The sequence below is a fragment of the Vigna unguiculata genome, chromosome 5, assembly GCF_037176805.1.
Source record: "Vigna unguiculata cultivar grain cowpea cultivar isolate G323 ecotype 2 chromosome 5, ASM3717680v1, whole genome shotgun sequence".
NCBI classification, from domain to species: domain Eukaryota; kingdom Viridiplantae; phylum Streptophyta; class Magnoliopsida; order Fabales; family Fabaceae; genus Vigna; species Vigna unguiculata.
In genome coordinates this window covers 43,141,993-43,167,101 of record NC_140796.1, presented here as the reverse complement: position 1 = coordinate 43,167,101, position 25,109 = coordinate 43,141,993, and the positions used below count along the sequence as shown (strand labels likewise).

At 31.8% G+C, this 25,109-nt stretch overlaps 2 protein-coding genes across 5 annotated transcripts; both read right to left on the bottom strand.

The window, feature by feature from the left end:
- Positions 1-1,246: 1,246 nt before the first annotated feature.
- Positions 1,247-7,579, bottom strand: IPT9 (isopentenyltransferase 9). 3 transcript variants are annotated; one of them, XR_003604274.2, is made up of 11 exons: positions 7,296-7,579; positions 6,628-6,681; positions 6,449-6,491; positions 5,639-5,747; positions 4,838-5,036; positions 4,270-4,501; positions 3,989-4,079; positions 3,564-3,658; positions 2,092-2,167; positions 1,603-1,742; positions 1,247-1,503 (listed from the first exon to the last, which is right to left on the bottom strand). XR_003604274.2 is itself a non-coding variant. In XM_028069749.2 (11 exons), exons 1-11 carry the CDS (start codon positions 7,533-7,535, stop codon positions 1,440-1,442), a joined length of 1,347 nt encoding a protein of 448 aa, XP_027925550.1. In that variant the 5' UTR covers positions 7,536-7,578; the 3' UTR covers positions 1,247-1,439. The 3 variants fall into 3 exon arrangements, 2 of the variants coding, with proteins under 2 accessions (XP_027925550.1, XP_027925551.1); XM_028069749.2 differs by having other exon boundaries at positions 3,989-4,083; positions 7,296-7,578; XM_028069750.2 differs by having other exon boundaries at positions 4,398-4,501; positions 7,296-7,578.
- A 13,209-nt stretch (positions 7,580-20,788) lies between these two features.
- LOC114185524 (multiple organellar RNA editing factor 8, chloroplastic/mitochondrial-like) lies at positions 20,789-22,912 on the bottom strand. 2 transcript variants are annotated; one of them, XM_028073285.2, is made up of 4 exons: positions 22,461-22,911; positions 21,985-22,082; positions 21,832-21,897; positions 20,789-21,570 (listed from the first exon to the last, which is right to left on the bottom strand). In XM_028073285.2, the coding sequence occupies exons 1-4, from the start codon at positions 22,841-22,843 to the stop codon at positions 20,918-20,920; spliced, it is 1,200 nt and encodes a 399-aa protein (XP_027929086.1). In that variant the 5' UTR covers positions 22,844-22,911; the 3' UTR covers positions 20,789-20,917. The 2 variants fall into 2 exon arrangements, with proteins under 2 accessions (XP_027929086.1, XP_085530218.1); XM_085674092.1 differs by having other exon boundaries at positions 21,832-22,082; positions 22,461-22,912.
- Positions 22,913-25,109: the final 2,197 nt, after the last annotated feature.

The following is a 25,109-nucleotide window of genomic DNA, read 5'->3' as shown; positions in this document are numbered from 1 at the left end:
ATATATATATATATATATAAAGTAATATTTGCTATAATAGAACCTAAAAAAATTAGTAGTTAGCGTTTTAGTTTTCTTCTTCCTCGTCTGTCTGTCGTATTCTTTACTTTTCTTTCTATATCCTTATAAACTTATACTAAAAAGTTAAAAAGAAACGTAACCAAGAAAGTAAAATTCAATTAACCATTTACAATTTTAATAATTGTGGATTTCTCCTCTATATAGTTTTTAAAATATATTTTATTCATTTTTTTCAATCAAATGTCATATATATCCTTTTGTTATTCTACTAAATGAATTTGTACAAGCACTCCACTTCTAGAACTTTTAACTTTGCCAGGAACACCTTGCATAGAAGAAACAATGTTGAAATTAAATATAAAACAATGTTAAGACATAAGTGGATAAAGAATAACTTCGTAATTTTAAAATATTTTAGAATGATTATAATAAAATTACATTTGAAATCTTTAGAAAGTTAATTGTTTATAATATTAAGCAAAAGAAATTATAACAAGAAGTATAATATTTATATTTCTCTTATAAAGTTGCACATTTTCTTTAACTGTCTTAACTTAAATGAACTAGATTGTATAAAAGACATAATAGTCGTGTCTCTCAAAAGGAAAAAAAAAAAAAAAAAAAAAAAGAGAGAGAGAGAGGATAATTTATTATAAAGTTTAATGTACCAAAATAAAGTATTACCAAGAAAAAAAATTAAAAATAAAAATGTTGACTAGGGTTAGTCTCCTTCAACTTGCAAGGTAAGTGGGTCAAACCATACCAGGCAAGAACATTTATACCACATAGCATCTGAACCAGATTGAATCATGCTAGCCCACCCTATGCTAGCGCCAAAATTCACAATACATAATAAAGAGAGAAAAGAAAATACACTTATATAAAATTCACGTATCGTCAAACCATTCATTATTATTAGATCATTTTATTCAAAACTTACCATTCGCTTCAAATTTCCTAAAATAAATCATGTTTAAAATTTTATGTTACCATTCATGTAAATTAAAAAAAAAATCATGTAAATTAAAAATATCATTTTTAAAATTTTGAAAAAAAAATCGAACAAATAATAAAAAATAATGCATAATTATAATCAATGGGTATATTGATAGATGAAATAAATAAAATTCTCAATTTATACTAAATTATTAATCATGTCATTGTTAAGGTAAAATTTTAATCTTTTCTCACACACATATTGGTTCACAGGTGAAAAGATGGAAAGTTAAACTTCTAAGTTCAGCTGTCATTATAATATTCCAGAAAACAATATTACATTACAGCTGACAAAAAGGATGTAATGAAGAAAAGTTAATGAAAACAAAACTTTCTCTCTAACCTGGAAACTGTAGATAGGAGCCTATATAATTTCAAATTTAAAGTCAAGGGAATGCAAAAGGAAAATAATATCCATCACTTCACCTTTGAGTCTTGCTTATCCAGTTAAGAATATGAGAACAATCTTCCCCCTTCACAAAATGCCTTCATAAGAAAACAACACTAAAATTAAATCCTTTTGTTGCAAGGAATATAATTAATATAAGTTAATATTATACTTTGCCCAAAACAAAAAAAAGGTACCTATTTCTGGTGCGGTAAGACTTTATTTGTGTTTCTTCTCGGCGATTAGAAATAGCTCTCGACATTCTTAAGTGTTCAGGCACACGAAGACTTCCATTCCAGTCATGGTATGCGCCATTAATGAAACTGAGAATGGTTTCCTGACATGAGTAGTTCATTTCAAGATATGAGAGAAATAAACAAAAGAATGGATTGCCCAACAGAAAAACAAACATTTTCCTTAAGGTTAAAAAAAAAATACAAATACAGAAGGAACTATTTAGGTTTAATGGAACTACTTCAATTAACAGCTGCTTCCAAGTTCCAACCCATTAAAACTTGAAAAAGTACTACTAGCTTTTGTGAGACATAACTTTAGTAGTTTTCTATGAATTCAAAATTTATTAGAACACAAGTTTGTTGGCTTTAGTGTAGTGTTAATGTGAAATAACAAGAGAAACATGTGTTCACGAGGTAACACCCAGTGGCGAAAAGATTCGATTGTTATACCAGAGGTTTAGAACCATCAAGCCACTGGTATATCTTTTCATTACGAAACCATGTCAACTGCCTTTTTGCAAAATTCCTGCAGAAAGAATAAGAAATATCTTGTTAAATAACTGAATCACGCTGCTGCTCTGTAGCAACAAAACATGACAAGCATCTAAAGATCAAATAAATATGAAATCCAGTGGAAAAAAAATACCAAACAACAACAGAGGATAACATTGTGATGCATTGGCGAGATAGAACTAAGGTACTATAGGTTTTTTTCCTGATGAAATAATTTCAATATACCAGCATGTGTTTTATGGGTGGGTATAAATGATGGTAATGATCTACTAGAACCACATCAGAGTAATAGGCTAAGATATATAAACACTTTCAACGTAAACAGGATGTAAAAGCACAAGCCACCATCCTTGACATATGATAGATAGAAGCCGACCAAGGAAAGCTTTTTCTAAACAGCCACGTGTACAGAATACTAATTAACAGCATACACCAGTTTTTCAAACAGGACAAGCAAGTAGAACATCAAAACAAGCAAACAAACAACTTGCTCAAAAATTCTTATCTGATTACGATACTACAAGAGATTGAAAATTCATGAATCATAATTGGGTTTTGTTACTGAACATATTTTAAGCTGAACCTTTTTTTAGTTAATATCATGGCACTATGGTATAACATCCACCGTGCATCTTGTTGAACTTGACATTTAATTATACAAACCCCTAGTGCTTGCTCACTTTGGAATTAAAACATAAAAGAGATCATCCCGGGATAAGGATATGTTCTATGCGATCAATTCAGCACCTTGTCACTACACTATACATGAAAACATTACCCTTGAATTCATTGGCAAGAGAAAACGTAAGTCAAGCTTACATATTTATATCTTGCCCTTTTGAACTGGAGAATAACTTATCATAGTAGCACTTTTCTTTTCTTCTTTATTTACAATCCCTGTTTTAGTATTTGAAGGCAGCCTAAAGTAACAGTGATACCGTTTAAGAAAACAACAACTAAAACACCAACATTAACAGAAAAGTCCAAACAAAGTTTTGGAGAATTTTACCGATAGAGATTTGGAATGAACTAGCTTGGAAAAATTCCTAGAAGAGGTTCAGAATTGAAGCAGTGCTTCCTCTTGCACATTTCACGTGTTGGTCCAAGTGAACTCAAATGGTTGTTAGACACGAGAAAGAGATAGAGTATCCTCTCATGGTCTTAAAAGTTCTCAAACACAATGAAAGAACATGTTCTGTAGTCTGTATTCTAAATTTCTCATTTAATTCAACTTTATAACAACAAAGCTGTAATATTTTAACAGTAGAAACATTCAGTGAACAAAGATTTACTGAAACCAAAATCATTTAAAGGAAAATAATTAGTTTTTAATATATACAGAATATTTTAACTAAAAAGGAAAACTGAAGTACTCTGCCACTTTTATCTCAAAAAACAAAATGCATTACCGTGACGCTTTTTGAAATTCAAACAAGAATTTGTAAAACTCTGCAGCAGAACTCTGACCCCCTTGCTCTCTGCATCTTTGTAAGTACTCCATGGCCTGAAATTGGTGAATCACATTCACGTAAAGAAAATACAAGTAAATTCATCACAACTATTTCTGTAGAAAATAAAATGATCAACATAATACACACGTTCTATGGGCCATCAACTACTTTACATCCCTAATGCTTAATATAGTACTGTAATTTTAAATTAAACGCGCCACTAAAAATAGGAAAGTTGGAGACATATTCTACTTCAATTTCAACCAACACTGTTTCTTATTGCATAAATAATTTCTTGAGGTACACAATATACAAATATATTTTATCGTTTGAAATTTTAAGATGGTAACATTAAAATGTGATATAGAAAATGTAAGATATACTTGTCTGTAACCAATTGCTTTAGTTGCAGAATTGGAGTTTGGATGAAGACCCGCATCAAGAAGCCACTGAGCCTCGGACAAAATCCCATCCCTTCCTGCAGTTGAAGAGAGCTAAGAGACTTGTTGCAATTAAATATTCATGTATTATTGACAGAGAGCTTGTCATGTATTGTTATAACAGCAAGGTATGCACTGTGCCCATGCATAAAGGTAGAGAAGAATGCTCTACAAAATGTATGGGATTCATATACTAATTGAGTGTTTTCCTGTTCGGGGTATACCTAAAAGCATATCTTCACACCGATAATCAATTGATTTATAGAGGTCAAGTCTATGACTAGAAAGGAAAAAGCACATAAACTCATAGTCTAACTCTGATGAGCTGGTTTCTTCCATTCCATCACCGTACGTGTTCATATCAGATGACTCAGAATCCTCAGTAACACTACATTCACCCTGTTCCCTGAAAGAATCATATGGTACCCGAAATGCAGAAGGAGGTGATCCACTAGACTGCCATTAGAAAGAAATATACATAAATGGTGAATTCATAAACATATTTCAGACAATTCAGTAAACCATGGAAATATTGAATTTGAAATATATATCCCCGGAAACATACAGACATGTAAGTAATCAGTCCACTACAATGAAGTTCATTTAAAAGAGAAAATCGCACAACAACCATTTTACTAAAAAAAAACATGGATATTTTCACTGTGGTTGGTATTCAATATCAGCACCAATGTGCAGCATATGAAAGAGAGTTTTCTTCAATCTTTCGATAAGGTTAGTAGCCAGGAGAGAATTTGGAGTCTCATGAAACTATCAGTAACTTGGGAAGCATACCTTAATAATCTCTAGGCTACGTCGTAATCGATACCAATCATTTGCTGCTAGAAATTGAGCCTTTGAATCACCTGCTTTTACCACCAACTGTACAGCTGTATCCCAGTCTTCATTCCTTTGTAGTTCAGCTAATTCTTGATTTACTTCAGATGTAATCACTGGAGAAGCTTTAGGTACATCTGGCTTTCCATATATGAACCTTATATTTAAAAATTCAAACATAACTCTCATAGGTATAGTGTCCCGCATTAGCACATCAACAGCTACATAAAGAAAATCAACTCAATAACAATGAGATATAACATTGACAATCCATACAGTAAATGCTCATACCGCTTCCTCCATTTGACAGAAATTTATAATATCCAACAAAGCCAAAAAAATAGACTTGTACTGGATTATGCTAGTGTAAAAATAGACTACTTGAAAATTACCATAACGTACTAGTATATTTCAAATTCTTGAAGAAATGAGGAAACAGTGAAACACTCAGAAAACCAAGTCGGCATCACTTGTTTCCTGATATTTCATTATTTTCATCATCTTAATGCTCAACATGAACTTCCACACCCCTATTTCTTTTGTTTGTTATGATATAAATAGCTGAAATTACTAAAGAAATGAATGACTTCCTAAGCAGGTTGTGGAAACAAAAAAAGACAAATGGATTTCATTTCCTATTTATGTTTTCTTGTTAACTTATTACAGATATATAATACAACCACTACGCAACAATTAGGGAGTTCATAAGGAGTAAAAAGTAGATTACATCGTCAAAATAGGTAATTGAAAAAGACATACCATCTTAAATACAATCCAGTGCCTCCAACAACTATGGGAACACGGCCATTGTCAAGAATACATCTTGTAGCTTGCCTTGCATCCTCAAAAAACTGCCCAACAGAATAGTCTGATAAATAATAATTAGATTTAATTAGTGAAAATAGAAGTTCTTCAAAGTTTCAATAACAGAAAAATCAACACGAGCTATGCAGCACAAACACCTCCCGCATATGAAGTGTCACAGTGTTGAACACATTTTCAGACAAATCTCAATAGCTGTTCAATTAAAAGTATATTTTGTCTTCTCAAACACTTGAGCCAACACCTCAGTATGAATGGAGACAAAAGTGTTTAAAAAAAAATCATTTTTTAACTTTTAGAAAAGTCAACTTAAAATATAATAAATTATTAAAAAAATTCTCAACTTTTTTTGGTTAGACTCATTATCAAAGAAAAATTGTAAAACTTAACATGCTGGTTTGAAAAGTTGAATATACCTTTGTGGAAAGGTGTAATTCATCTCACTTTGGGACTTTTTTGTAAAGAGATTTAGTGCTTTCAGTGCAAAATAAACAATGTATCCCAATAATCTCTTCTGAGGCTCATCATCACGGACGAAAGGTGAACATACTAGAATAAATAAATATTGTTTATTAATTTAGATATTTTGTTATGCTCTAATGTTTCCCATATTTCATTTCATTTGTTATGTAGCATCTCAGCGTGCTATATTTTAGACATTAGCAGGAGTATTTGGTGTCCAGATCAAAGAACATGCTTCATAGAAGACACAGGAAAAATTATACTCAGTCCAACATAAAAACACACCTTCAGATGGGTGCAGTATGTCAACCAGATGATGTGGTACCTCCTAACAAGAGAAGCAAACAAAACAAAAGTAAATGAACTAAAATCAAAGGTTCCAAAAATTATTGTTCAAGCAAATAAGAAATTCAAAAAGCTTATAACAGTCCCAGTAAATCATGCTTTATGTAACAATCGCACACCTTTCTTTCATCTGGGGAAGGCTTTGCAGATCCAACATCAAGCCCCCGATACACCTGTGGTACAATACAAGCCAATGAAGCCACATGAATGAAGAAAGAGCTTTATTTCATACATCATAAAACCAATTACATATCTCCTTTGGCATAACTGTTAAAGTAATTATTCCAGAAATCAACATTCTTTAAAGGGAAAGACAATATAAAGTTTACAGATAATTTATCCGAACTAAACTCAACAAAACTTGTCCAATTGTTCAAAATACACATACATATTTCCTAATTCATAAATAAACATCGTTCCACATCCATAGCATCTTCATGAAAAATCAATTTGTCCCACAATCATATCTTCTCATTTTACAAAATAATGTGCTGCAACAATTTAAATCAATAACATTTTATTTCATGAAATAATAATGATAATAATGATGATGATAGTAGTAGTAATACTAATTCAGCTGCTAAACAAACTTATCATCCATGATTTTGCTGAATGGCAATTTCCATGGACATTGCTAATTTTTGTGCTGAATGGCAATTTCCATGGAGATTGCTAACTTTTGAACTTAAAATCCCCAAAACCCTACGAGCATCACTACTACCACCTCATACGCAGTTCAAAGACACGATTGAGGAAAATGGTTGTTTGTGTTCAAATATAATATTACCTGGACGGAGTCTGCACTGACAATTTCGCCGTTGAGGCGCTTAGCGAGTTCCAATGCGAGGCGGCTCTTGCCCGAACCGGTGGGTCCAGAAATGACAATAACCTTTTCTTTGTTCTTCCTTTGGGATGCAGTCACCAGAAACCGCCGCCGGAAAGTGAACGAGCGCTGCAATGATGGGAATAACGACCTCTCTGGAAAACGGAAGCAGGTGCGGAGAGTGCAGACTCCATTGTTAATCATGGTCGAAGTTGCAGTGTGAGTGAGGCGTGCCAAGTTCAAACCAAGGTATATATACACTGGATAACAGATTTTGTAAATATCTGATTGTTACTTTTAATTTAACCAAGTTTAGAGTTACAAATTATAATTTAAAAGATAAGAAAGTGTTGATATTTTCTTTTCGGATAAAGATAATTTAATCTATTTTTCTAACTCACTTTTAATTCATCACTTTAATTATTATTAGATTATTTATTTTAATTTTTTTAAATGATGTGATATGATGATCTGATGATAATTAAAATAGTAGATTAAAAATGAATAAAAAAAAATTGAGTTAAATAATGTGTCCTTTCTTTTCATATACTTGAAAATTTAGAAATTGTCCTTTCTTTTCATATACTTGGAAACAAAGAAGAAAATCACATAAAGGTAGTATGTGTTTTTTTTTTCTAATAAAGATGATAATTGAGAAATTAATAAGGAGTGCATAAAATATGGGAATTGAATTTTATTTATAACTTTTATGAAGGAAATATTCCATTTTTTTTTTCATTAGTCAGACTTTGGTTAATAATTATAAATCCATTTAGAGTTTAAACCATTCACTTACAATACATTCTTATTTCTTGTTTTTTAATTTTTTTTTTCACATTTTACTTCGAAAATATTTGTTAAGGTTTAATCTTTTTTATGTTTTGAAATTTTTTGTGCACAAAACAGAAAAAAAAAGGTTTTCATTTGGAAAACAAAATTATAATTAATATTAAAAACTATAAAATATATACATGTAATTGAATTTTTGTTCATTCATTTCAACTTTACTATGTTAAAAACGTCTTTTTTTTCTTTAATAGATAATCTGACTCCAGTAAAGATTTAATCGTATCATCAATTATTTATATAACGTCTGAGAGTTATTATATAGTTTTTCATTTGACAGAAAAATTATATACTAAATGAAAGGTAATTTCACCTATATGTTTTTTAAAAATTCTTTTTCTTTAAATATCTAATATTTTTGTAAAAAAAATTACAAATCGAATAGATAGAATCACATTAAAAAAAGTAAAAACTAGATGAATATAAATGTAAAGTTATGTGTGAAATTTCAAGTTGCAACCTACATCAAATTATTAAAGTTATAAAACTTTTAAGTTTAAAAAAATAACATCAAAGTTATAGCATAATTTAGTGGTTATCTAGTTTTTTATATGAATCTATTAATTAATAAAAAAGTACAAGACATTTTGGGGTAAATTTATAAGTACATATTAAATTTTAAATTTATTACCATCTATGTTATATTTTTTTAGTGTTTTATTTTAAAAATGAATATTATACATAACTAGGGACGAATGTTCTTAGAAGTTAGGGTGACATGACCCTAAGTTTTAAAATTGTTAGCATGTATAATGAGATAGATGGAAATTAATTTTTTTATAAAACATGTCATTTAATATTAACAAATAGTAAAATAGTAAAATTAAATCTAATAAATAATAAAAATAATCATTAAGATTTGTTTTAGTTATTCATTAATTGTATTTATCTACCACTCTTACATTTTTTATTTAATCTTTTTGTTTTTGAAAAAAAAATGAAGTTAAATGCACTTTATTATTGGTTTAATTACTCTTTTGGTTCATATTTTCATTTAAAAATATGAAGTTGATCCTTCAATTTCTTTTTAGTCTCATTTTGATCTTAATAATTTTTTAAAGTATATGTAATTTGATCATTTTTGTTAAATTTCTTGAAACGAATTACGAATTGTTTTCAAAATTTAAATTATTAATAAGGATGATTGTTTTGTTGGTGTAATTAACATAATCCTAGTATCAATTTTGATGAAAATATTTTATCTGCTTCAAGAAATTTAAATAAAAGAATCAAATTACATCAATATTTCAAAAATTGGAACCAAATGGAGACTAAAAAAAACCAAAGGACCAACTTGATATTTTTGGACGAAAACAGGGACAAAAGATTAATTAAACCTTTATTATTTTTGCTCTTGTATCTCATTTTTTTTGTTCTATTCTTGAAGAGAAAAATGTAACTCTCTCTTTTTTATAGTCATAATTAGTTTTTAATTGTGACTTTATTATCATACATCTTTCTTTTAGTAATTATGTCTCTCAAAATTTAATTATATTTTAAGGGAATTTGAAGAACCCTAGTAGTCGTCAACTTCTATTCGATGGTGGCTTATAGAGGTGAAGGCTTTGCATATGGAGCACTGGTCGTGCATCACTTAAAGTCCTCGTTCATCATTGTATGATAAAGGTGGTTGGGTATGCTGCTTGGTGAGGCATAGAAAATTTTCTTCTTTGGGGTTTCATATTCTTTGGAGTTGCTTAGAAGATCAAGATCACAAAAAATCACCTTTCTCTAAATCTTTTCGAATGAGTAGGCACAATAATGTACATTTACCAAGTCCTTAATAATGTGTGTGATAGTCCTTAATAATGCGTGTGATATTCCTTTGAAATTCAACTTTTATAGCATTAAATATGTGAAAGGGTCGGAGACAAGAAAAATAGCATTTACTGAATGTGTTGTTCAAGTGAGGGGCATTGATACTAAAGTGGGCTTAAGGTTAGATGTTCCTACTAGATGGAATTCCACTTTTCTTATGCTTGAGAGTGGTTTTAAGTATCGTCGAGCTTTTGGAAGTTTCACTATACGTGATAGAAACTTTAAACATTGTCCAACAAATGAAGAGGGGAAAAGAGCTGAAAGGATGTGTGAATTTTTAAGGCCATTTTATAAGATAACCAATTTGATTTCAGGCACATCTTATCCAACCTCTAATGAATATTTTATGCAAGTATGGAAAATTGAGTGGTTGCTAAGGGATACTCTAAGGAGTGATGATCCTTTAATGAAAGACATGGCAAAAAGGATGATGGATAAATTTGATAAGTATTGGAGTGAATATAGTACCATTCTTTCAATTGCCATGATTCTTGACCCACAAATGAAACTTGAAGCACTCCGATTCTATTATTCAAAACTTGATCCTTCCACTTGTGATGAAAAGCTTAATAATATAAAAGGAAAGATGTACAAACTCTTTGAAGAATATGTGAGTGTGAGGTCAAATTCGTCCAATGCATCAAGTTCTCAATTCACTTGTTCAACAGAAGAACATTTGAACATGGAAGAAGACCAAGAGATTGATCCATATAATGTAAGTTAGTTAATCATTATTCGTAACTAATTTTGTTATTTATTATTATCTTATATTTATTTTAACCAATTTTTATGTTTGCTTTATATTGTTATAGGAATATATCAATTATGTAAGCCAAAATGTGAATGTAACTGGCAAGTCTGAATTGGATCTGTATCTAACGGAAACACCACTTGAGCCAAAGTATTTTCCAAAGTTAGATGTTTTGAGCTATTGGAAGGATCGACAAGAACGCTATCCAAATCTATGTAGACTAGCTTGTGAGGTGCTAAGTATTCCAATAACAACTGTAGCTAGTGAGTCTGCATTTAGCATTGGTGGTAAAGTGCTTAGCAAGTATTGATCTAATCTTCTTCCTGACAATGTTCAAGCTCTCATTTTAACTCAAAATTGGTTACATGGCTTTGAAAATATTGGTAATTTAATTTATATAACTTTTCAATCTTTTTTTAACATCATACTTCTTATTCTACATTATATCATTTGTTAATAATTTATTCTTAATTTTGAAGATGAAGATAATGAAGATGCTCAAAAAGAAGAGGAAATTGTTCTAGACTTTTCAATCCATGACTCTCATGTACCTCTTGAACAGTAATTGTAGGTAAGGAAGCTATTTTTCTGTTTGTCCAACTTATACGTGTATTGTAACAAAATTGGAATTTGCTTGCGCCACTTGTTCCTTGTTGTTGTGATATATGAAGCTTAATTTAACCTTAGAATTATACGTGCAGTAAATCTTTAGTGCAGTAAATCACATTATATTTTCAGATTTTTTGTTTTTATTATCATCATTATGCATGTGTTTTTGATTACTTGGGCCACAATCTCTATTATTTGGTTTCTTTTATAAGCAGGGGCATAGTCAATTTGGAAAGCTTCATGTTATGGAATATGGAACTTGAAGAAATATAGTGAAGGAGTTAGTTTTTTTGTAACAGGATGATCATGGCTTCTCCAATCAGATTGTATAAGATTGTAGATGATTAGGTCCACAGGAAGCACATGAAATTTCAAACATTATGTTTGTTATTAACTCATTTTGCCATGGGACTTACTATTTTGTATATTTTTGTTTGTTTGTGGTGCATAACATCCATCTCATAAATCACCAATTTTTTTTATAGGCATTATTCAGCAATAGATAAAAAAAGAGAAGAAAAAAATTACAAATATGATTTTTTTTTTTAAAAATCTTTTTTTTTTAATTTTTATACGGGTTAGTGAGCCAACCCACTTAACCCACCAACCTGTGGTGGGTTGAGCCAGGTTGGAAAATTTCTAGCTCACCAGAAAGTGAGCCGGGTTGAGCTCAGCAATTTTTAACCCGACCCGTGGTGAGCCAACCCGTGTGAGCCGGGTTGGCTCACTTTGACATGTCTATTTATAGTACATGTTGTGTGTTCCTCTAGTAAACGTCATGACAAGTTGTTGAATTAGATGAAATAACTCAATTGTTAGAAATTGGTGAACTGGAAACTAGTAAAGGAAAAACCCAAATACTTGTTGGAACTCACATTTTTATTCCATTTGTAATATGATTAAGCTATATAATGAATTTTTTTTGGTTCTTCAAAACAATTATTGTTTATGGATCAATTTTTCTCAAAAGGATGATGATGATAGTGCATTTAATATTTTGTCTTTATTTAAGTTCATATTGATTCTACACATAATGTAAACTATAAAAGTGACTGACTTTCTTTGTCGAGCTCTACACAATCAATCTCAAGATATATTGAATTCTATACAATTGGTTTGTTCTACTAAATTTTGATTTAAAAGTTGAGAAAGGACAGTTGGAAAAATTTGTTAAAATGTGTTATATTATTTTTGTGAACAACATGACATTGATATTCCTGGTTTTAATTTTACTTATGTTGTGCCTCATACGTCATGGTCATTCTCGACATAAAAAAGATCATGTCTTTGTAAAACATTATTTCTTGGTAAATATATTTTTTGTTTTGGTGAATAAGCAACTACAAGAATTAAATGACAGGTTTACTCAACAAAAAATATAATTTTAACTCTAAGCAATGTTTTAGTTCCTAAAGATGTTTATAAAGCTTTTAACATTGAGGATATATGCATTCTTATAAAACAATTTTATCCTTTAAATTCTAGTGAACAAGAGAATATTAGCTTAGAATTTCAACTTTAACATTTTTTGTTGATGCTCCTAACCATCTAATTTGAAGAATTTATCAATTTTGCTTAAATTATGTCAATCTTTGGTTAGAACAAGAAAGTCAATAACATTTTAGTTAATTGACCGCTTAATTTGTTTTATTTTAACTCTACTTGCTTCTATGACTATAACAGAAAGATCATTTCTACAAAAAAGATTATCAAGGAATTGTGAAATAAAATAAAGAACGATTTTTGTTAGGTGAAAAACAGCACGTAAGAAGTAATAAATATCGTTCTCTCTACAGGGACTTGTGCAACACATGACAACTCTCACAACTCCCAACTCAAATAGATAACAAAGCTCACAAAAACACAAAGAAAATATTTTTGGTATTTTGCCAAACAGTTAGTGTGCAAAAGAAATTTAACATAGATTATATACAATTGTCAAGACTAGATTTCATTCACTTTATTCACATGCATTCACAAACATCTCAATTTCAATTTCATGCCAAAATCAACTCACAAAAATACTCAAATCCTATTCCTAGAAACTTTGAGTCTATGATAACTCATCAAGTTCAAATTCCTTGAATCCTCAACAAGTCAAATCATGCATTAAGTTCAAGAGTCTTAAGATTACTAATGAATTATGTTCTATCCCTAGATACAAGCTCCATTAGGCATTCAATTTCAATTCTAGGTTCAAAAGACATTTTCCAACACCTCAAGAACCACAAATCATGCATGGGTGGCCAAACCAAAGCAAGCATTAAGCATGGAAATCAAATGCTAACATAGAATTTAGTTCATTACATCTAATCTCAACAAATAGGTTTAGCTCTCCATGGTGGAGAACCTAGGTTTTACAAATTAGAGAGATTGGGAAAAGATTAAAACCAAAGAGAAGATGCAAGCCTTCTCCCAAGGTTCTTACCAACTGCTTCATGCTCCAATTGCGCTTCCCCTTCGCATCAACACCTCTAATTCGTAACACATCTTCCTCTCCAACCCCAAAGGGAGAAAACCACCATGAATGGAGGAGAAGACCCAAGGAGGAGTGGGAGAGCTTCCCAACACCCCTAGCAACCTCCAAAAGGCTCTCTAAGCACCCAAAAGCGTTTCTCTATTGTGCAAACTGAGGAATGATCCAAACCCTCACGAGAAACAAGATTAAAAACCCATATTTTGACATGTCAGGGAGCCACCGCTCAGCCTTATGGCGCTCAGCCCTAGTTCGTCATCGGTCGGCCTTGGGCAATTTGACAGCATTATGTATTTGAAGCACTAGGCATGATTTCAGTGGCGCCTGATGTGTGTATTTGCTTCAAAATCAATCTTTTCTTGTCCAGTCATGCTCCCTTGAGTTCTGGTTTGTTTTCTTCCACCACAAATGCTTTCTATTAACTTATTTAACAGACTTAAAAGAGATATTAGAGGTAAAACAAGCATAAAACAACTAAAACACAAAACAATACAAAACACACTAAACTTAAGGATATAACAAGATAAAAGCTAGGAAAGAGTTGTTTTATTCATGACAATAAACACACAAAAAGAGGTAAAAATGGACATTATTGACTCTCTCACACTTAAAACCTTGCTTGTCCTCAAGCAAAAGGTAATTTGGCTTAGAAAGATATATATTCAACAAAGGTCAAACAATTAAGAAGCAAGTTCGTAGAATCAAATTAGATAACATTCATAAATGGTCTCCTTACAAAACCAATATAAAGAGAATATGTGTAATCTTGTAAATCCTCAACTATGATGCTCACTATGCAAAGATGACAAGAATGTATGTATATGCTTTATAAGAGACTAACAACTATGGCAAAGATGTTTTCATTGATCAACCAAAGGAACCAATCCTCACTAGAAAAAGGTGTTTCACTCAAGCACACTAGTGTACGAGGGTGGGTGTTCTTCTCTCTTCTACCACTAATTGCACACAATTTGACTTTGCTTTCATTTCAAGTGCTAAGAGTTATCAAAACATGCAAACACCAATAAGGACCTTTTTTTTTTTTAATTCTGACAAGGCTAAGAAGGGGAATGGTGTTTCTAGGTAGCATGAATGAGTAAAGAGAGCAATCACCTCAACTTGACAAATTTTTTGTATTCACCCCTCTTCTATTTGAACTAGAACACAACCAACCACCACATTCCAACCACATTATTCACTTTCTTTTTTCTTTTTCACTTTTTCTCTTGGTCTCTTTTTCTTTTTCTTTTTTCTTTTAAAGATGAAATATTTACAAGACTGCACCACACCAACCACAACCATTTCTAATATGTTTCTCATGCTTCCCTTCTTTTAATGACTTCCCCTATACTTGAACCACACTAATGACCATGATATATTTGCTCTCTCCACTTCAGGTAAGGTGGTCAAATATTTTCAACAAAGCTCAAGGGTTTAAAGATGAAGGAAATGTGTTTTTAATGCTCAAGAGTTGCATAAAGGTTTTAGGCAAGAAAAACAAGTTGGCCTTTTGGATCAGAACATGATGCAAGGAAGGAATGTGAAAATGCCTTGTTATATGTAAACATGCAAATGAAAAACAACTAGCTATAAAACTCAAGCAAAGTTAATTGTAAGCCAAAAGAGATAACTCTCAATATATAAAAACTCTGAGGCTCAAAATCTCACTCGGTTTAGTCCTAAGGTTGTCATACAATTTGTCACAATCATTAATCGCAGTAAAAATAATGACACATTCCCATAATACAATCACGAGAACAACCACAAGCACCAAATTTCACAAGATCACAATATACTCTCAATGTAATTCAAAGTCAATTAATGAGCAAACACAAATGATTCTCCTCAAGGTCATGCAAAACTCGTTCAAAGTCATAAAACCAATGCATTCATATTTGTTAGACCAACCAAGTTACACTTTTGATTATTGAAAGCAGGAAAGGAAGCAAACTCCTTTGGGCAGGTACACCTTTTGCTCAAATCTCTCTGCTCCTTGTGTCTTCTTCTTCATCATCATCATCAATACCTAGCACTCTCAAGGCACAAAAGATACTCGAACAAATAGGTTAACCTAAAAATTTTAGAAGCCAATATTTGAAAATTGAAAATCACAAAACATAAAAACAATGGAGCATAATTGAAAGGAGAAAAAATAAAAATACTAAGAAGAAAAGAAAAATGCAGAACATAAACACAAGTACACCAACCAAACAACAATTCCAATATGCAGAATGATTAAAACAGATTTTCCAAGTAACCCCACTCAGATCCCTCTTGTTGCAAGATCACTCAATACTCTCATAAGGTGATGAATACTACTATCCTTGTTCTCTAAGCTAAAAACACTTAGATTCCTCTTGTTGTGCTTATCTAAGCCCAACACACATTAACCAATCCCTTGAATTAAGAATGCATCAAGACTTGCCTTAAGTACCAAAACAGTGGGGCCAAACACACAATCCCATCCCTGGTGACTTGTATTATCTGGGTTGATTTGGTTAGTTCAACTGTTGAAATCTCATTCCTAGGACCTTCCAACAACTACATCATGCTCTAAGGCGTAACCCGAGACAAGCATTAAACACAAACCAAACTAATGGAAAGCATAAACATCTATAGACAAACTACATAAAGGAAAGCACAAGAAAGAAAGAAACAACAAAGTCTAAAAGAGTCACAAATGCTAAAATTTCATTGTGTTGGAACACAAGTCCCCGACAATGGCGCCAAAAACTTGTTAGGTGAAAAATGGCAAGTGCATCGCACGTAGCAAGTAATAAATATCGTTCTCTCCATAGGAACTTATGCAACACATGACAACTCTCACAATTCACAACTTAAATAGATAACAAAGCTCACAAAAACACAAAGAAAATATTTTTGGTATTTTATCAAACAGTTGGTATGCAATAGAAATTTAACATAGATTATATACAATTGTCAAGACTAGATTTCATTCACTTTATTCTCATGCATTCACAAACATCTCAATTTCAATTTCATGCCAAAATCAACTTACAGAAATACACAAATGCTATTCCTAGCAACTTTGAGTCTATGATAACTCATCAAGTTCCAATTTCTTGAATCCTCAACAAGTCAAATCATGCATTAAGTTCAAGAGTACATTTTCCAGCACCTCAAGAACCACAAATCATGCATGGGTGGTACCAAAGCAAGCATTAAGCATGGAAATCAAATGCTAACATAGAAATGAAAAAGCATATGGATTAACATCACCAAATACACAAGAATTTAGTTCATTACATCTAATCTCAACAAATAGATTTAGCTCTCCATGGTGGAGAACCTAGATTTTACAAATTAGAGAGATAGGGAAGAGATTAAAACCAAAGAGAATATGCAAGCCCTCTTCCAAGGTTCTTAGCAACTGCTTCATGCTCTAATTGCACCTCCCCTTCGCATCAACACCTCCAATTTGTAACCCATCTTCCTCTCCAACCCCAAAGGGGAAAAACCACCATGAATGGAGGAGAAGACCTAAGGAGAAGTGAGAGAGCTTCCCAACATCCCTAGCAACCTCCAAGAGGCTTTCCAAGCACCCAAAAGTGTTTCTCTATTGTGCAAAATGAGGAATGATCCAAACCCTCACGAGAAACAAGATTAAAAACCCATATTTTGACATGTCAGGGAGCCACCGCTCAGCCTTATGGCACTTAGCCCCACTTTCCACTGCTCAGCCTTATGGCGCTTAGCCCTAGTTCGCCACGCTCAGCCTTGAGCAGTTTGACAGGATTATGTATTTGAAGCACTGAGCGTGATTTCAATGGCGCCCGATGTGGGTATTTGCTTCAAAATCAATCTTTTCTTGTTCAATTATGCTCGTTTGTTTTCTTCCACCAAAAATGCTTTCTATTAACTTATTTAACACACTTAAAAGACATATTAGAGGTAAAACAAACATAAAACAACTAAAACACAAAACAATACAAAACACAGTAAACTTGAGGATACAACAAGATAAAATTTAGGAAAGAGTTGTTTTATTCATGATAATAAACACACAAAAAGAGATAAAAATGGACATTATCAATTTTCTTGCAGAAAATCTAGTATTTACATTAAAAAAGAAATAATTAAAAATGCTAATCTTGATTCAAATATTGATGAGTTCAAAAATTTTAAAGAATATATGACGATCCTTTAAATGTAGTTATACTAAATTATGCGCTCATTATAATATTAATATCACTGATATATAAATTTTTAATGCATTATTTTGGATCCTACAAAATTATTAATTAAGATTAATCATAGGCACAACTTAAATAACAAGATAATTTTATTAAAATAAATCTTACAAAAACTATTAAACTTAAATAAGGAGTTGTAGCGACACGTGTGTTTGGATAGAATATTTTAATGAAGTAATTCGTTTTTTTGAAGAATTTAGATTTCTTTATAATAAAATGCTTTGTTTGGATAGAAAAATTAAAAAATATTTAAAATACAAGCATTTTTTTGAAGTATTTCAATTAACTAAATTAGTAGAAATTCAAATACTCTCAAAATAGGTGAAACTTGAAATTCTTCTCACTCAACCTCACACTCTGGACTCAACCCCAAACAGACCCAACAAGCTCGATAATCATGATAGGCTAGATCGGCTACACGATCCAGATGGATCAAGCCGGCCTCACGACACAAACAGGTTGGACAGGCCTCACGACCTAGACGAGTCGGGTAGACCCCAAACAGGTTGGTCAAGCCCGACACGGACAGGGCGGGCCTGATGACAAACATGTGTCAGACTGGCCTGACGACCCAAACAGACCGAGCTGGCCCAACGACCTAATCAGATAGGGCGGACCCGACAACCAAGATGACTCGAGTGGGCTCGAAGACAAAGACAGACCGAACCGACTTGACACGAAGATGGGTCAGGCGGACCAAATGGCCCAAATAGGATAGGCGGGATAGGCGGGCCTGACAACCCACATGGGCTCGATAGGCCAAACAACCTAGAGGTGTCAAATGGGCTTAACGATCCAAACATGTCGGGCAGGTCCAATGAACCATATAGGCCCAATCTACAATCCAAACAGGCCTGACCGGTCAAGCTTGTCACCGGCCCACTAACCCGACAAGTTTGACCAGCCTAACAACCTAGATTGGCTTACCAACTTGACAACCTAGACGGACCCAACGATCCGGGTGGAATCGACAAACGCAACGACCTAGTCGGGTCAGGCTGACCTAATGACACAGACTCGACAAGTCTGACTAGCCTAACGACCTTGATGGACCTGACAACTCAAGCGATATCAACTAGCCTGACAACCTAACTTGGTCGGACCAACCTAATGACTCAGAATGGTCGGGTATACCCAATGACACAAACGGATCCGACAATCCAAATAGGCCGAACAAGCCTGAGGATCTAGTGGGACCAAGCCAAATTTTATCCTTTAATTTAGCCCCTTTTGCTAATACAAAATAAAAATAGAACTCATCTAGACAATCTAAAATTTAAATTTTATATTTTAGATTATACATTTTAGAGTGTGACCAAGCCAAATTTTATCCTTTAATTTAGCCCCTTTTGCTAATACAAAATAAAAATAGAACTCATCTAGACAATCTAAAATTTAAATTTTATATTTTAGATTATACATTTTAGAGTGAAAAATAAAAATATATCATAATTATATAATTCAAAATATATTTTTTAATATAATTAGTAGCAATATAGATGATTGAAATTGTATGGGAGTCTCTAGACATGGAGAGAGAACATGGGAGAGAGATATAGACCGCAAGAGGAAGAAAGGAATGAAAAAAAGTAAACAATAAATAAATTCCTTCAAAAATTTGGAATATATTTTTAAATTTTGCATCCCAAAATGCATAATCTAAAATATAAATACGAATTTATACAAAATAAAAAAATGCATATTTATTTTATATTTTATAATTCAAAATATATTTTTTCAATAAAGAAAATATGAGGGTAAAAGAAATCACCTACGGGGAGAGGGTGAAGGAGATAGGACGTAGGAAAAGCGGATGGAGGAGGAAAAAGGAGATTAAAAAGATAAAAAATAAGTTTTCAAATATGTTTTTACGAGAGTATGAAAATGCAAGAAGAAATGTAAATCGATGATAATGCATAGTGGATTCCGAGGCTCGTGCATTCTCCTAAAAGACAAAAAGAAAATAATCGTTTTTATATATTATTTTACCGTTATTATTCTTATAAATACGAGGAATTTTAGACATGCAAGAAACTACTATAATAAATGATAACTACATTAAAAAATTACAAAATGTGTAGTAATAATATAAGAATAAAAACTAACCAAAGAAATTGTATGTAAATACATTTTGCTAATTGTTTTAATAATGAACTTTCAAATTTATATTTTTTTATTATTATAAAAAAGTTGGCATATGCCTATATGTATCTTTGTTACACTAGAATAACACAATCTTAAAAAATAAGTAATCTTATAAGAATATATAAACGATCAATTTTAAATAAAGTATATAATTACTTCTGATAGAGATTATGTTGGAGGTTATTTAATTTTGTTAAAAAACAAGTTCCTAACTAAAAATTTACTAAAACTAACTATTAAAAATAAATTATATTCCTTTACATAAAGTCAGACTATTCCTCCTAATACTTGGGCCTGCTTCTCCGGGAGTGCCTTGACATGCCTACTTTGAGGCTTCTTATTTGGGTATTGTTGAACAACCTCTTTGCAAGCAATCTTCATTTCGTCTAAGTTTTACTCAACTTAAATATTATTAACTAATAGTGCTTCTAACAAGGGTCAAGCTTCTCAAGAACTAAGACTCTAAAGATATATTATTCGCAACAATTACATAGGTTTGTAAAGCAACATCAATCATATAATAAGTTAGACGGTCATAAGCCAATAGATCAAATCTAGCCATCAAAAAATTGTGAACTTCAGACACACAACATGCAGGTTCATCAGGAAATAGAAGTAATAATTAAGAAGAATGATTTTAATTCGTTGAGAAAACATGGCATAAACTCTATGTTGTCTTGGCACAATTCTTCATTATCTACATAGGCTAGAAAAATCAGCAGTGATCTCACGCTGTGTATGGGTTTCCACCAGGTGCTCCTCCCATATCCCTGCTTGGCACGTCTCTACTGGGAGCATTGTTTGACCATCCTGCATTTGGTTGAAAACCTCCTGCGTTCTGGTTGGGGGGTACCCCTCCCATGTTACCAGTGTAGTTACCCTGAGGCGCACCACCTCCAGGACCATATCCACCACCCATGTTAGGAGGAGAAGGAGGAGGATAACCACCTCCAGCATTGGGAGGAGCATATCCACCTGCATTTGGTGGGGCGTATCCACCAGCATTGTTAGGGGGATATCCACCGGCATTGTTAGGAGCATATCCACCTTGGTTGCTGGGAGGAGCATATCCTCCATGGTTGCTGGGAGGTGCATAAGCCCCCTGGTTGCTGGGAGGTGCATATGCCCCCGGGTTGCTGGGAGGAGGTGCATATCCACCTGCATTGCTTGGAGGACCACCAGGATTTGACATAGGAGGCCTACCCTGCATGTCTCTGTTCACAACATTCTCCCTCCTCCTATCAAAGTTCCTTGACCTATCAGCATTGCGGGGCCTGTCATTGCGCCTGTTTCTCTCGTTTGCCCTGGCATTGTTTCTAACCCACTCTTCATGATACTTGGGATCATAAGGAACTGCTTGCCCGTTAATAAAGGGCTCACCTGATCAGGGAAAGAAAAAAGTTCAGAGCACATGGTTATGGCATTTGTCTCTCCAAGGCAGAATTCACCTTCTAACCCACTATGAAACATACTAAGAATCATAACATCCTAACCCACTTGAAACATTCTAACAATCATATCATGCCACACTATGCTCATGTAATCCAAAAACATTTATGTAACTAAAGGCACTGTCACAACAACCACACTTCAACCATCAAATGTACACAAAAAGGCAGACAACAGAACAACAGAGTTTACCTCCATAATCCTTTTCCTTAACATTCAAATACGAATCAGGAAGCACCCACCGAACTCCAGGCAATTCTGCAATACCAAAACAAAACCATGCATAAGAAACCCTCGTCAGCATAAAATCCAAACAAAACCCTGAAGGTTCAAAAGCACAGATACCTTTAAGCTTGTAAGAAAGCTCTTCCGACACAAGTGCCCCAAAAGCAAAGTAATGCCGAGTGGAAACTGAATATATCTTCATCCTAGCTTCCTCTTCACTATAAAAACGAAAATCATACACTCGAAAGTCCAAAAACACGAAACCACTTAAGAAATGCACAAAAACACGAAACCACTTAAGAAATGCACATCTTCGACCACGACAACTCCTACATACCTCATTCATGTTCATCTTATCATTTCTTATAAAAAATATATTCATCTTACCATAAAAACAAAACTCATTCTGTTAGTTATGAAAAAATAAATAAAAACTTAATCAAGCTATTTATTTTACCATACCCACAAATCAAAAAGGTGCTGTTTCTGTCCCTATTCTATTTGGACAATCCAATATAATACAAAAAAATTGCACCAAGTAATAAAACACGAATAAAATTAAGAGCATGAGCGATTAGTGCTGTTGTAGCTGTTACCTTCCAACAACTTTGGCCAAGGTTTTGATGTAGCTATCAATGATTTCGTCGCGAGTGGGGTCACCTTCAGGCTTCTCCACGACGACGAGCCAGTGTTCAAAGTCGCAGCCATCCAGCAATATAGTTTCTTTCGGGGGACGATTGGACCAGTTAGGGTTGGGGTCGTTAAGGGAGGAGGTGGTGGCGCGGGTGGAGAGGGCGCGGAAGGAGGAGGTGGTGGGGAGGAGGAGGCGGCAGAGAGAGGGATTGGCGGCGACAGAGATGCGACGGAGGAAGGAGAGGGCGGAGAGAGAAGAGGGCGGTGGGGAGGTGAAGGAACGAGATAGAAAGGGAGCTAGGGTTAGGGTTTTGGGGAAGACGCGAGAGAGGATCTGAGTAGCCATGGTTGAAAAGATTGATGGGTTTGAGAAGAAGATAGTGAAATGAAAGGGTTTAGGGTTTTCAATGTTTGTTTCAGACTTATAGAGGGATGGTTCTAGAATGTGTTGCACAACCAAACACTGTAAAATATCTTATCTCTATAATTTTTTTTTTCTCTGTTTTTATTAGCTAATCTCTTACAGTTCACCTATGATATGGCCATTCCATGAAGTTAATGATTATGAAATTTGCTACTTTATTTGATTTATACCTCATAGTAAATACACACTTATTATCTATGTAATTTATAATTGTGTGGAAAAAAAAAGTAGGATATTGAAAAAAAAAACTCATCATTGTATTTTTTACTTTAAAAATTAGTTAATATGTTAATTGAAGTAGTCAAACACATAATTTAATTTTTATTCTAAAATTTTATTAATTTTATATAACATAAAATAAATTTTACATTATTTATATAATTATATTGTATAAAATTATAAATTTCTAGAATTGAAACTATAAAATTATTTAAAATATACTATTTTTTAATTTATGTAATTTAAATAATAAAATTATTTATTGAATTATAAACTTAGAAAATAAAATTTTAAATTATGAAATATTATATAATAATGTAAAAGGTTATATTAAAAATCATTTACAATATATTATTTATTATTTAATAAGTAAGATAAAAAATTATAAATTATATATATACATATATATTGTAAAGTTATATAAAATTATATGTGGACTTTCAAATCAAATTATATGTAAAATTGTTAGCTCGTAATTTAATCGATATGTAGTATTTTTATAAAAAAAAGGTGGGTTGTGTATGCATTAATATTTTTAATTTTGTTATAAAAGTAAAACATCTTAATTCATATTGATAATGCATATGAACAAAATTAGAACATTACAGAAGGATCAGATTAAGAATATATGGCATATGCATAAATCAAACTAAAAGTGTCTGAAGTAATTCATTTATAACTCCATATATCAATTTCATAATATTTATCTATAAAAATAATTTGATAAAAAAAAATACTTAAAGAGGTTAAGTTGATAATTTAAGAAGTTAAATCATGAACTTAACTATTGATTTAATCTCTAATTTGTTAATTTTAATTTATTTTGGTCTCATTATTATTTTTAGGTTTAATTTAATCCTCCAATATTTTAAAAAAATTAATTTGGTTTTTTATTTAATTTAGTTCTGTTTTTCTTAAACAATTCAATTTTGTCATTTTTTATTTGAGACCAAATTAGTAATGAAATCTAATTATAATTTATATATATATATATATATATATATATATATTAAAATAATTTTTTAGAATTTATACATCAAATTACTTCTACTTCTATCTAAATGTAAGAAATAAAATAATTTCAACATTTAAATAAAATGATTTGATATATAAATTATAAAAAATTATTTTAATATATATATTATAATTAAATTTAATTATAAATTTAATATCAAATAAAAAAATAAAATTGAATCATTTTAAAATACACGAGGACTAAATCAAATAAAAAATAATAAAGAATTAAAATGAATTAAAATAACAAATTTAAGTCTAAGATGTTACACATATAAATTGTGATATGTTATTCCCTTTTATTTATATGTCTTGCGTAGTTTTCTTTTGTTAAGTAGACACCAACTTTCAACTACATATCGTGAATAGTGGTTTACTTCTTTTTTATTTCTCTAATTTATCATTTTATTTTCAAAAATTTTACTATTTAATATTTTTTAAGAAAATAAAAAGATTTCATGGTCTTATAAAGAATGCTTTTAGGTCAAAATAAAGGAAACTTAAAGTAAAGACTTGAAAGATGAAAAAAGAAATAACAGAGGAAGAATTTCATTTTACGTAAATATTTTTAGTTCAGTTAATGATATAAGATATAGAATGATATATTAAGAGATGATTGATGAACAAACTCCATTTAAAATTTAGGGTTAGGGTAAAATAAAGTCGTTTCTTACATTACGTGCACGATAGATAGACATTTAATTAAGTTTATCTATAATCAGGTGCTGAAGGTGTCAAAAGGAGTACATTTTTCCGAGGCAGATGAATTAACATGCAAAAGGATAAATTTTAAGTATTAATTGAGATAAAAATAAAGTTCAGAACTGAAAAGATTAAATTTTTATTGTTTTCTTAAAAAGTGAAGTTTCCCCATTCTTGACATGGCAGAATCATCTACACTTAAACAGAAAATGGTGAATCATGTGAAGAGAATTGCAGTTAACTTGTAAAACTG